Here is a 14,072-nt window from a genome sequence, read left to right as displayed (position 1 = left end):
AGTCTTGAAATGGAATGACGCTGTTGATGCTTGGAATGTGTGTGCCACGAGGAGAAGATACGTCAACGATTTGCCTCTTTACCAGAGTATTTCCAAGTGGCGATGCCTGTAGGGCTGATATGGACGACTGGGAAAGGTGGATTGTGAAATGTTCCTATCACGAGTCCCTCTTTGACCTCTTTAGCTCGTAAGGTGTCAACGGTGTCAAGTTCAGGGACTTTATTGTCATTGTGTAAGCACTACGAAATTGCGGTTGTGTAAACCTCAAATGGCGCATACAAACAGTAAATAAGACAGGAAAGAGATAAGAAAGATACCGGCAATAAAAAGTACAGAGTCTAAACAATATAAGTACAAAATATAAGCAATATAAAGTATAAAATACAATGCGGTTAGCAATAAAAGGCAACTTACGAGGTTCAGAGAGAGCGGACTGAATGTTGTGACAGATATGGGAAACGTCAGGAATAACTTCTGGAAACCATGTGTGTACCTTTTTATGAGAAAGTTTACAAACTCCATCAAGGGGGTTTGTAGAGCGGTGGCTAGGGCCTTTACCTTGGCGGGTGTGCTGAGGTGCTTTGCTAGTCAGTCCGCTGGAGTGGTTGGATTGTGGGGGGCAGCTATTTCTTGCATGGGCACTGCCTCAAAAGGAGCAGGTGTGCAAGAGCCTGCAATTGGAAAGGGAGCAGCCCAGATCGTTAAAAGTTATCAGAATCAGATCCTGTCTGATCTGCCGCCTGTCGGTCAGGAAGGCTTTAATCCACTGGCAGACGGGGGCTGGTACAGTGAGCCAGGTGAGTTTGGAGTGGAGGATATCTGGGGCGATAGTGTTGAACGCTGAGCTGAAGTCGACAAACAGGACCCTTGTATATGCCCCCGGGGAGTTGAGCTGTTGGAAGATGTAGTGCAATCCCATGTTCACTGCATCCTCCGCTGACCTTTTTGCTCAGTAATCAACCTGCAGGGGGTCGAGCAGGGGGCCTGTGATTTCCTTTAGGTGGGCCAACACCAGTCTCTTGAAGGATTTCATGACCACAGACATTAAGGCATTGAGCCTGTAGTTATTTAATCCTGTGATACGGGGTTTCTTGGGGACCGGGATGATAGTGGCGCTCTTGAAGCGCATGGGGGGGGGGGTTTCACACAGCTCTCGTGGTCTGTTGAAGACCAGTGTGAAAATGGGAGCCAGCTGGTCAGCACAGACTTTAAGACAGTAGGGTGACACGTCATCCGGTCCCAGTGCCGTCCTGGTCTTCTGTTTCTGCAAGAGCTGGCGCACGTCCTCAACTCAGATCCTGATTGTGGCCGGAGGTTCAGTGGGGAGGGGAGAGTGGCTGGCAGGGAATGCAGATGGTTGTGTATTGTGGCTGGAGAGGGTGAGGGGTGTGAAAGTTTGCTTTTCAAACTTGCAGTAAAACGCATTTAGGTCGTCCGCCAGTTGATGGCTCCCTGCAGTGTGGGGGGACGGTCTCCTGTTGTTAGTTGGTAATGTCTTTCAAGCTGCTCCAGACTGATGATGGGTCATTGGCAGAAAACCTGTTTTTTTCAACATTCCAGAGTAGCACCTTTTCGCCACTCTGATCTCCTTTGTGAGTGTATTTCTGGCTTTGTTATACTGGATCCTGTCTCCACTCCTGTAGGCTTCCGTTTTGGCCTGATGAAGCTTGTCTGAGTTCAGCTGAGAAACAAAGCTTATTGCTGTTAAAGGTGCCGAAGATTTTGGTGGGCACACACATGTCCTCACAAAAGCTGATGTAAGATGTCACAGTGTCAGTAAGTTTGTCCACACCATCCTGCCTCCCTGATAGAGGATTGGCCGTCCCTGTTTGGTAGTGCCCTTGGGGATGGGAACATTAACTGTGGAGTGTATGTGGATGGGCTTAGGGATGATGTGAGCAGATGATGCTGCGGTAGATAACAGCTAAGTACTTGGGTATTGAGCGAGAAAGAGCGGTGTGAATGAAGGGGGGAAATGACATGCATGCTGTGTCTGGATGTGAGGGGGCTCCACATAGCTCACAGGAGATTGATGTACGGGCTGCGAAAATGTGGCAGTAAATTTTGGAATCTAAGGCGCCCCAGTAAGTCCCCTGTTTAAGCTGTAGTAAACGCCTGGGTAGTGGAAAATTAATTGAGAGGAATGACTGAGAGGTAGTCATCAACCTCAGACCTTTGGTCTGGATACACTGAGCAGGTTACGTCTCGGTACAGTGAAAATGCTAGCGCGAATTCGGTTGGAGTGAGGTCTTTTGACCTGGAATGAACTGAATGACTAAGCTGAATTAGGACTTGGCTAGTCTGCAGTCCCCTGGGCTGACCAATATTCGTGAGAGACAGCTGAAGGAGCTGGGCTAGATCTATGTAGTTACTGGAGAGAATTTACTGGCATAAAGCTGGAGGGACAGGAGAAGGGCTATGGATTGACGAAGCTGGCCGCGGGGGTGGCATTGCTTCGACTAGGGTAAAAAAGATTGTTACATGTAGAAAAAACATTTGGGTGTTGGGGTGGTAAAAAGGATAGACCAGTAGGAAATGAGGAGGGTGCTGAAATGATCCAGCTTGGGTCATCTGAGATGGAGCCCTGGGGTCACTGGGTGAGGCTCTTGGATATGCTGTCTGGGCTGTTAGGGAAGTAGTGTTCTAGCAAAATGTCCAACCTGGCTCTCTCCATCCGGCCACCAAATCACCCCCCTATGTAATTGGCTCAATGATTCCTCCCTCTCCACCTCAAGCTGATGTGTGGTGAGCGTTCTGGCACAAAATGGCTGCCATGCATCACCCAGGTGGATGCTACATATTGGTGGTGGTTGAGGTGAGTTTCCCCCTGTCACTGTGAAGTGCTTTGGGTGTCTAGATAAAGCGCTATATAAATGTAATCCATTAGCCATTATTATTAGAAGTAGCAGGAGCCGTGTTGCTGTGTGTGGCTGAAGGAAGGGTAGAGGAATCGATGATGGGCTGAAAGGATGTAAGTGAGTGGGGATTTTGTAAATCCTGCAAACATGGGGATGAAAAGAAAGATGTGATGAGGTGAGAGAAATCAGAACAGAGAGAGCAGACACGGGGAAATATGACCTGGCCCCCGCTGGGGGGGCTGATGGTGCTGGCTGTTGCCCTGGAGGAGGAGGTGCAGTGATGTCACAAGTGATGATCCTGGAGGTGGGTAGCTCAGGTGAGGATGCCGGAAGAGCTAGAGCGGTGGTGGCTAACCATGTGCCACCGAGAGCCATGTGTATGCAGGTTTTAATTCCATCCCGACTCCACACCAGCTCATTTCACGGATACATCCTTCCTCTTTGGTTGAAGGTTGCTAATCAGTGAAATCACCTGATGTGGAGTTCAGCTGGAATGAAAACCTGCATACACATGGCACATGGTTAGCCACCCCTGAGCTAGAGGGTCAGAGTTTGATGTGGCTTGAGTGTTGGTGGATGCCAAGTAAAGTTGAAACAACCTAGTTTATTGTCAGAGTGACTGAAGGGTCCGTTCCTCTTCAGGGCACCCTGAAGATAAACCATGATCCAGTCTCCGATTGTTGCGGGACTTGGCTGTGGAGATGGCCAACGCGATGGAGGCACACCTCAAATGTACCAAGGAGGGTTATCAGGAGTTGTTGTGAGGGAGGCTGCTGGTGAGGAGAGTGATTGAGCCTGCTTCTGCAACTACATCGGTCACAACCGCGGGTCCCCGGGCCTTGTGGACGGAGGAGAGAAAGCCTAGGATCGAGCCGGCGTTTGAGAGATCTCGTTAGGTGGGCTTGGGTGGAGGTGCCCACGAGGCCGAGGAATGTTTATCGTAGAGCGCAGACGGCTTCGGTGAGGAGATTGGCCCGAAGCACGGTCTGTCATCAAGAGACAAACAGTGCTGGATGGGTTGACCAGGTATAAGTAGGCTCACCAGGAGACCAGAGGAGTGGTTGAGGCGTGGCCCTGCTCCCGAACCTTAGTTAACAAGTTAACTTAATTTCGTGTTGGGCAACGTTTCGAGACTCGTACCCGTTGCTATTTGCCTATCCCGACAAACCGCTGCAGTTATTCGCAGTGTGCGATGTATAGTGCCCCCTGCTGTCAGGTAACAACGGCTTGTCCAAAGGGTTTAACAGCCCCCCCCCACACACACACACACACATACCCACTATATAAGACACTGAACCCCATTACATATACAAGAACATACGTGGACACACACATGCATGTTATCTACAGCATCACATATGTACTCACATGTGCACACACATATTCACACATGTGCACAGGCAAGCACGTGCTCACACTAATATGGACATGCTTAAAGAGACGCACACACACATTTACACAGCGATTCCCTTTCACACATACACAGTGACACATACAAGTGCAGATACACACACACACACACACACACACACAAACCGCAAATACTTTTCTCTTTACTCTTGGTGCGCCGCGGCTTCCTCTGTGCACATATCCCGGGATGAAGAAGGGCCAGGATCTGTCGGTGCTGCTGTTCTCCTCAGTGCCTCACGCCAGGGGCTGAAACTCATTTGGCCTTGTTTAGCTGCCTCTTACCAAACCCAGGAAGTTATTGTGTCAAATAAATTCCTCAAAACTTATTAGTTTGACTCATCCAAGGCCAGGCGGTGCGTTAGCGATCGCAGATGTGTTGAAGCCTGAACTGGGTTTGTTTGGGGCGGTGTGGGGGTGGGGGGGGGTCCTGTAATACTGACCATCGGTACTCACACACACATCACACATGTACACATATACACACTCTCTCACTTCTCTCTCTCTCTCTCTCTCTCTCTCTCTCTCTCTCTCTCTCTCTCTCTCTCATATGCTCTCTCGTCCTGTCCACAGCTAAATGCTTGTTTGGTCCCCATGTTTAACTCGCTCATTTCGAGCACATTGCATTTTTTGTTTTTAAAGTACTCTAGAAGATACAGTTTGATTGATTTATTGACTGACTGACTGACTGATTGATTGGTTGATTGATTGATTGGTTGATTGATTGATTGATTGATTGATTGATTGATTGATTGATTGATTGATTGATTGAAGACCAACCCACTCACCAGCACCTCAGAGGACATTGTTTCCTGACCAAACGTTCTCTTCCGGTGTTTGTTTCGGGTGGGATTTGCCGTGCGAAGGTCAGGGATCAGATTATAGCTACCTGACTTCAGGGGGCGGGGGAGGGGGGGGGTTATGTCATAGGAAGTGTTGTCATGGGCAGAGTGACTAGACGCCTTCGGAAACTCAGCACTTTTGTTTCCGCTAATCGCAGGTCTAAACACCCCACAGCCCCTTCCTCTATTCTCCACAGAGACCGTCCTCTTCATCCAACATAGCCGTCCAAACGAGCCGGTTTAGCGGAGCCGTCTTTGCTGGCTTCGGTCGCCTGCAGGAGCTCAGCGGTGAATCACCCCCCCCCCCCGCCGCTAGTTCAGATATTATTTACGAAGTAATGGGGTAGTTGTAAAATATGAACTCCAGATGAGTTGCATGCGAGTAGGTTGGAAGGGACTCTCACTTCCTCCAGCCACTTCCGCTACTGAACCATCAAACTAGATCCTTTTGATTAGACCAGGACCTTTCGCCATCGCAAAACTCACACCCACACACACACACTTATCTAATGTGTAGTTAAATGCCCCCCCCACCCCCGCGTTAAACCCATTCTCATGTAGGTCACATTGCTTGGCGTTCTGGTGTACAAGTCGTGCTATTTAAACCAGGTTTGAATGACAGGTTGATGTTGAGTAAACCGCTAATTTGTTCACCGTTGTGATGAGTCAGAACAAGTCTCACCCGTTCTCTCTCTCTCTCTCTCGCACCACAGCCCCGAATCTGTCAGTCAGCACGAAACCTAACGCCTGAACCTTAAAACTCAAGCACCACACACCAGGGGCGTGCACAGACATTTTGAGGGGCTGTTGCTCTAATCTGAAAAAAAGAGCAACCCCCCCCCCCAAGTCCCCCACCTCGATGTTAGGTGTCACCCATCAGCATTTACCTGAATGGTGTAAAATATGGTCATTCAGCTAACCACATCCATCCATCCATTATCCAAACTGCTTGTCCTGCTCTCAGGGTGGCGGGGATGCTGGAGCCTATCCCAGCAGTCATTGGGCGGCGAGCAGGGAGACACCCTGGACAGGCCGCCGGGCCATCCCACATATCAACTTCAAATTTGTAAATTGTTTTAATTTTTGGGTGGCGCAGTGGTTAGCACGGTCGCCTCACAGCGAGAAGGTCCTGGGTTCGAGCCCCGGCGTAGTCCTGCGGGGGGGGTCTTCCTCTGTGTAGAGTTTGCGCGTTCTCCCCGTGTCTCCGTGGGTTTCCTCCGGGTGCTCCGGGTTCCTCCCACAGTCCAAAGACATGTAGGTCAGGTGACTCGGCCATACTGAATTGTCCCTAGGTGTGTGTGTGTGGGCCCTGTGATGGACTGGCGGCCTGTCCAGGGTGTCTCCCCGCCTGCTGCCCATTGACTGCTGGGATAGGCTCCAGCATCCCCGTGACCCAAATTCGGATAAGCGGCTTGGGTAATGGTTTTAAATTTCAAAGATGAATGAATTTAAAAAAACTGCACCCCGTTAGTGTAACTTAACACATTATTGCACATATAGTTTCTTGTAAACTAAGTTTAAGCAGCAGTATGAGTTTGCGTCTTGAGCGTCACGCTGCCGACCGTCGGTTTGATGGTAAAAGACGTGTGTGTGATCACAGGTTCAACACGGCACGCTGGTCCTTCACCTAATGACTTGTACAGACAGCAGAGGCTGTGTAAAAAACCCAAATATCAGGAAACGTTTTTGAAACGAAAAAAAGGAAAACCACAATATTCAAACCTCACACATAAACTCTTTGAACTCAGATGCTTATGAGTTGATATTGTATACATTATGAGTTGGTATTTTATACATTATGAGTTGGTATTTTATACATTATGAGTGGATATTGCATACAGTATGAGTTGATATTGCATACATTACGAGCTGGTATTTTATACATTATGAGTTGGTATTTTATACATTATGAGTGGATATTGCATACAGTATGAGTTGGTATTGCATACATTATGAGTTGGTATTTTATACATTATGAGTTGATATTGCATACAGTATGAGTTGATATTGCATACATTACGAGCTGGTATTTTATACATTATGAGTGGATATTGCATACGTTATGAGTTGATATTGCATACATTATGAGTTGATATTTTATACATTATGAGTTGGTATTGCATTCGTTATGAGTTGATATTTTATACATTATGAGTTGGTATTGCATACATTATGAGTTGATATTGCATACATTGAGTTGATATTGCATACATTATGAGCTGGTATTTTATACATTATGAGTGGATATTGCATACGTTATGAGTTCATATTGCATACATTATGAGTTGATATTTTATACATTATGAGTTGGTATTGCATACGTTATGAGTTGATATTTTATACATTATGAGTTGGTATTGCATACGTTATGAGTTGATATTGCATACATTATGAGTTGATATTGCATACATTATGAGTTGGTATTGCATACATTATGAATGGATATTGCATACGTTATGAGTTGATATTGCATACATTATGAATGGATATTGCATACGTTATGAGTTGATATTGCATACGTTATGAGTTGATATTGTATACATTATGAGTTGGTATTGCATACGTTATGAGTTGATATTGCATACATTATGAGTTGGTATTTTATACATTATGAGTTGGTATTTTATACATTATGAGTTGGTATTGTATACATTATGAGTGGATATTGCTTACAGTATGAGTTGATATTGTATACATTATGAGTTGGTATTTTATACATTATGAGTTGATATTGTATACATTATGAGTTGGTATTGCATACGTTATGAGCTGATATTGTATACATTATGAGTTGGTATTTTATACGTTATGAGTTGATATTGTATACATTATGTGTTGGTATTGTATACATTATGAGTTGATATTGTTATGTAAAGTACACACTTAAAAATAGATTTTGCAAATTCGAGTTATTGGAACTTTAATACACTATGATCCAAAACGAAGTTTTTTTTTTTTTTTTCCCCTTTTCTCCCCAATTTCTGGCCAATTGCCCCACTCTTCTGAGCCGTCCCGGGCGCTGCCCCGCCCTCCACCTTTCATATCACAAGCGCAGTATTGCCTTATATTATGCTGTCATAGTGATAGCATATTGCGTGATGTGATGCAAACGTGACAAGCTGCACATTGTTTAGAAGCATATGTGGAGAATCTCACCGGTTACACCATTCATCGTTAATCCGGGTAGTGTAGCGGTCTATTCCGTTGCCTACCAACATGGGGATCGCCGGTTCAAATCCCTGTGTTACCTCCGGCTTGGTCAGGCATCCCTACAGTCAAAATTGGCCATGTCTGCGGGTGGGAAGCGGGATGTGGGGATGTGTCCTGGTCGCTGCACTAGTCGGTCGGGGCGCCTGTTGGGGGGGGGCGGGGGGAATAGCATGATCCTCCCACGTGCTACGTCCCCCTGGTGAAACTCATCACTGTCAGGTGAAAAGAAGCGGCTGGCGACTCCACATGTATCGGAGGAGGCATGTGGTAGTCTGCAGCCCTCCCGGATCGGCAGAGGGGGTGGAGCAGCGACCGGGGCGGCTCCGGAAATAGGGTAATTGGCCAAGTACAATTGGGGAGAAAAAGGGGGGTGGGAATCCACAAAAAAAGTCCCACCCAACGTCAACAATATCAAGTTTGGATGCTAAAGTGTCACATGACAGGGGGCATAGGGCATGGCTTTGCTTCTGTTTTTCTCTTTCTATCAAAAAGTGGCACAAGTTTGGATGATATAGCAATTTAATTTGGTCTAACTTCAGCAATTATGGGCTACTTATGCAGCCACAACAGCAAAAAAAATTCTCCTCCAGAGAGGCAGCTTAGCCAAAGAGGGTAAATAGGCTCTTGATGGGGGAAATTTAGCCCGGCCTTGTGCACATCCTTGACACACATGCTCACACACACACACACACAGTGTGTGTGTGTGTGAGCATGTGATGGGAACAGGTGTGGAGCGAGGTTCTAGCCATCGGCCCTCAGAACCTTCCGGGCTCGCCATTGTCACTTCTCAGCCCTCTCAGGTTGACCTCGCCCAGTGAGTTTTTGTTCCCAAGACAATCTGCCGTGATTCCTGTTCTGCCATGTAGACAGATGATCTCCCAGATTAAGTTGTATTGTTATCAGAAGCCAACAATTGGGCGGTGTGAATCTGCCCCCCCCCCCCCGGAGTGAGACGTGTTTGTGGGAAGACATGACTTTTTTTTTTTTTTTTTTGCAGCTTGTAATTGTGGTTTTAGGTCAGAGGATTCTAGGAAATGTATTGTGAAATGAGAAATGGGCTGAACTATTGGTTAGCGGTGTAATGGAACATAGTTGATCTGTGATCCGTACTAATTGCCCCACAGTTCGGCCACATGTGAGCCGTGGATTAATTGCAAAATTTCATCGTCGTCATAGTGAAATACAGTTTTACTGCTGCTGTTACTCTTTGAAGCAATAATTCCCGAAATCTCGATGCAGGGTTGCAGTGAAAAGATAGACAAGGCAGATGCGTGCTGTTTTCATCATCATCATCATCATCATCGGCGGTCACTTGGGGTCGAGTATGACCATCCTCCCTCTGGGTCTTCGGGTGGGCGTAGAGGCCGATCCTGGAGCCACGTACCGGGAGGACGCCTGTGTGTGGCAGCTTTTTATGTGGAGCGGCTGATCAGCCACCACACGGTCCTTGGCAGGGGGTGGCCAGAGTCCAACGGCATGGGGAACCAAGACGATTGGCGACCACCCTCTGTTGCAGCCTTCATCCACCTTCACTGCCGTTGTGACCTGGAGACATCTTCCACCAGTTCCCTCGCTGAGGTCTTTGTTGGATCGCGCTTCCTCTGGAGCCTCCCCCTTGACCTGTCCGCCTTGGGCGACCCTACCAGGAGCCAAGCTCCGGACGGCATCGCTCTTGGGATCATTGGTACACGCAAGCTTCTCCACCACGACAAGGTGGCGATCCGGGAGAAGATGTTTTACTCTGAAGCACAATGATTGGTTAATTATGCAAAAAAAAAAAAAGCCATTGTGTGGTCACGCGACGAGGCCGTGTTGAATCCCGACCAGTCGGTCAGGGGTGCTCGCGTTGCAAAAAGCACAGTGACGGTCGTGGTTAGCGAAGGAGCAGAAGAACTTGAAAAGCCTCCCGCATCATTTAAAGGGACGAAAGGCATCATGCCTCATATTGCACTTTAATTTAACAATTGAATATTGAATATTTTAGAATTTTATTTAAACATTGGACATCTTGAATGTTGTTTTCATTTACGACCATGAACCGAAGTTCCTTTCTTTAAGTATTTTACAGAATAAATGGACAGAAAAGTTACTTTTCTCTCCCTTTTTTTCCCTTTTTTTTTTGCTGATCTGAAAAATGATCCGATCTGTGACTCATAACCGTGATCCGATCCAAACCGTGGGGTTTTTGATCTGTTGCACTGCTGATACTTATGACCCAAAGTGAAGAGCAACACGTTAGCGGTGACTAAAAGTGTGATTCTCAGAATGAAATGTCACCCGTTTAAAAGCAAGGACACGTAGCATCGGGGCTGTGAACAGAACCACGAGGGATCACTGTCCTAAGTGTGTAACTGGAAGGAGGTGTAGCATTGAATGCATGTTCAATTGAGCCGCTAACATTACATGCTATTTGCACGTAATGCACCGCTTAATATCGACATTGTAGAATAGATGCTTTTGCACCCATTCAAAAGAGCGGACGTTAGCTTGTCCGAATCCCGTTTTTAACTAACCGACAATCCAGAAAAGCAAGCTGACGCACCAGAAACGCTCAAAACCAAAGATTGGTTTGTTTGAGCGGGTTAAAGGCAATAGAGAACCTCTTACTGGCATCTCTGTCGATGGAGTTTCTGTGAAATCCTACCTTGAATGACCCGGCATGGGCAATACCACGTGATAGAATACGAGGGAGAGGCTAAGAGAATAGCGGTGGGGGTGTAGAGAAAAAAGTATCTTTTGACAATTTTCTTACTAATGATGATTACAATTTTTGATTTAAAAGATGCAAAATCTTTAATGTCTCACACCAGCATACATGGTGGATCGCTCCCTCCCGGTTGGGGAGTTGGGAGTTGTTGCCTCACTTGAAGGAGTTCAAAGTATCTCGGAGTCTTATTCTCGACAGGCGGGTTGGTGCAGCATCAGCAGTAATGCGGACGTTGTACCGGACCGTCGTGGTGAAGAGGGAGCTGAGCCGGAAGGCAAAGCTCTCAATTTACCAGTCAATCTCCGTTCCAACCCTCACCTGTGCTCATGAGCTTTGGGTAGTGACCGAAAGGGTGAGATCGCGGATCCAAGGGGCTGAAATGAGTTTCCTCTGTAGGGTGTCTGGGCTCAGCCTTAGAGATCGGGCGAGGAGCTCGGACATCTGGAGGGAGCTCGGAGTAGAGCCGCTGATCCTTTGCTCCGAAAGGAGCCAGTTGAGATGGTCCGGGCATCTGATCAGGACGCCTCCCGGGCGCCTTCCTTTGGAGGTTTTCCGGGCAGATCCAACTGGGAGGAGACCCCGGAGTAGACCCAGAACTCGTTGGAGGGACTACGTGTCCAGTCTGGCCTGGGAACGCCATGGGGTCCCCCAGGAGGAGCTGGAGGGCGTTGCTGGGGAGAGGGAGGTCTGGAGGGCCCTACTTAGCTTGCTGCCACCGTGACCCCGACCCCGGAGGAGCGGCTGATGATGAGATGAGATGAGAGACCAGCATGTATCTTTAGATGGACTCACACATATCTTTGGAAGGGTTGCCCCCCCCCCCCTAATCTACACAGAGGGTACGGCTGAACATGAGACGTAATGTCAGTTTGTGAGCGAGTGAGTTCGACGCCGTCCTCGTGAGACGCTTTACATTTAAATCAGTGAATCAATAAAAAATACGATGGCGGCCCCCAACGGCCAGAGTCACTCTTGACTAATCTTGACATCTGTAATCTTTAATGGACGTGACCGGTCCCAGGCTCCCCGTCCCGCAGCGGCTGGGCTGTGTTGTGGTCCGTGAGGCCATGACTCATCTGTGGGACCGGTTTCATTTCCCTGCGGTACCATCGTGCCCCTTTAAGTGTCCTCGAGCGAGAAACCGAATAGGAAACGTTCTCTCCGGCTGCTGATGGGACAAAAGGCAGAGACGTCCGTCCTCCGCTTGTCTGTGAAGAAGAGGGTAGAAAGGAAGAACAACAAGGGCATCGGAGCCGCCAGCTTGTCGCCGCTGTCGGGCGTTTCGGTTATCTATTTATTTAATTAGCATATGACCCTACGTGTCCTCGGGCCGGGAGTCAACCGGTTCCTCCCGCTGCTCTTCTCTGAGGAGCGGCCGGGTTTGGCAGAACACAAAAGACGCTATAAAAATACCTCGGATGACGTCAGAGGGGTGGAGGCAATCTGGCCCCGGTGTCCCTCCGGACGGGTCTTGTTGTGCGGCGGCTGTTTTTGGACCAACGGCTTTGTAAATGTTTACCTCAAAACGTCAGCCCGGGCCGCTCCGCGCCCGTACGGGGCTCTGTGAAAATAAACCCCAGGCCCGGCGGGGCTTCTCCCGGCCCCGGGACACACACACGCAAACGGCTCTCCCCGGTGATTGGGGGGTGGGGGTGGGGGGGGGTGTTTAGTCATTTGCAACGAAACTCAAAGGGGGTAGAAAAATGGGGAAAAATAGGCGTACACCGATACACGATCCATCTCTTGAAGGCGGCCCGGTTCTGCTTCGCTGTTTAACTCCGTGTGTGTGTGTGTGTGTGTGTGTGTGTGTGTGCGTGTGTGTGTTTTCCAGGAGGCGACAACCAACACACCTTGTGCGAGGGTACAGATCCAAGCCTCCAGCCGATCAGGGTACAGACGGAATTCGACGACAACCTGACCCAGTCTTCCCTCTCAGCCGATTGGTCCCTGCTATGACCCCCCGCAGGCGTCTGCTCAAAGTGTGTAGCACAGCGTTAGTAGTGTGCGTGTGTGTGTGTCTGTGTGTGTGTGTGTGTGTGAGAGAGAGAGATATATAAGCTCCTCCAGATGTTGTCACAGTTGAAATGACGACGAGCTGTCCGGTTTGGGTCAGCCGGCAGTTCGTTATTATCCAAGCTAAACAGCTGGGCGGCACGATGGCACGGTGGTTAGCGCGGTCGCCTCACAGCAAAGAAGGTCCTGGGTTCGAGCCCCGGGGTAGTCCAGCCTTGGGGGTCGTCCCGGGTCGTCCTCTGTGTGGAGTTTGCGTGTTCTCCCCGTGTCTGCGTGGGTTTCCTCCGGGGGCTCCGGTTTCCTCCCACAGTCCAAAGACATGGAGGTCAGGTGACTCGGCCGGACTACATTGTCCATAGGTATGAATGTGTGTGTGTGTGTGTGTGTGATGGCCAGGTGGCCTGTCCAGGGTGTCTCCCCGCCTGCCGCCCAGTGACTGCCGGGATAGGCTCCAGCATCCCCGCGACCCTGAGGGCAGGACGAGCGGTTCTGATCATGGATGGGTGGATCCAGACAGCTGCCGTACCCCTGGGGGTAACTGAGAGAGACAGTGAACGAAAGGAAAGACCTGTTAGGAATCCAACAGGTACCATACAAGGCAGTGCTGCACGTAGAGCGCTGGGACTGAGCTAGACCAGCAACAGACAGATGTGCTGGCGGGTTTTGATTCACCGCCCTCGTCATTTCGACGCCACCGGCTAACTCGACTGGGATGTCGGTGGCTCGGGTTCAACCTGGATCCTGCTGAATGGTGTTCGGGTTTTGTCCATAAAACCTGCGAGCTAACTTGACCCACTCAGTTGGGCCTCGTCTCTGGACATTTTCTTGCGATTTAATCTGGAAATCCGTAATCCATGTCTCGTCACTGCAGCCTGAGTCCAGGAAACCCAGAACGGCAGGTGGTTCCGGTTCTGACATGCCACCGCAGTTGGATACGGGGGTTTGTCAAGGTGACGCTTCGCACGCGCGTCGCTAGATTGAAGAAACAGCAGACGGGGGCGTCCGGGTGGCGCGGCGGTCTATTCCGTTGCCTAG

General features: G+C 48.9%; 1 protein-coding gene across 1 annotated transcript in view; it reads left to right on the top strand.

Moving 5' to 3' along the window:
- rad51b (RAD51 paralog B) overlaps positions 1 to 14,072 on the top strand; it is a 138,121-nt gene that overhangs the window by 87,661 nt on the left and 36,388 nt on the right. The window contains exon 10 of the mRNA XM_056294354.1: positions 12,856 to 13,003. Within this exon, the coding sequence (XP_056150329.1) occupies positions 12,856 to 12,980 (125 nt within the window). The 3' untranslated portion in view covers positions 12,981 to 13,003. The remainder of the gene's footprint in view (positions 1 to 12,855; positions 13,004 to 14,072) is intronic.

The sequence above is a fragment of the Lampris incognitus genome, chromosome 15 (genome assembly GCF_029633865.1).
Source record: "Lampris incognitus isolate fLamInc1 chromosome 15, fLamInc1.hap2, whole genome shotgun sequence".
Taxonomy (NCBI): Eukaryota; Metazoa; Chordata; class Actinopteri; order Lampriformes; family Lampridae; genus Lampris; species Lampris incognitus.
The sequence above is the reverse complement of the archived record's forward strand: the minus strand, read 5'-3'. Positions and strand labels throughout refer to the sequence as shown.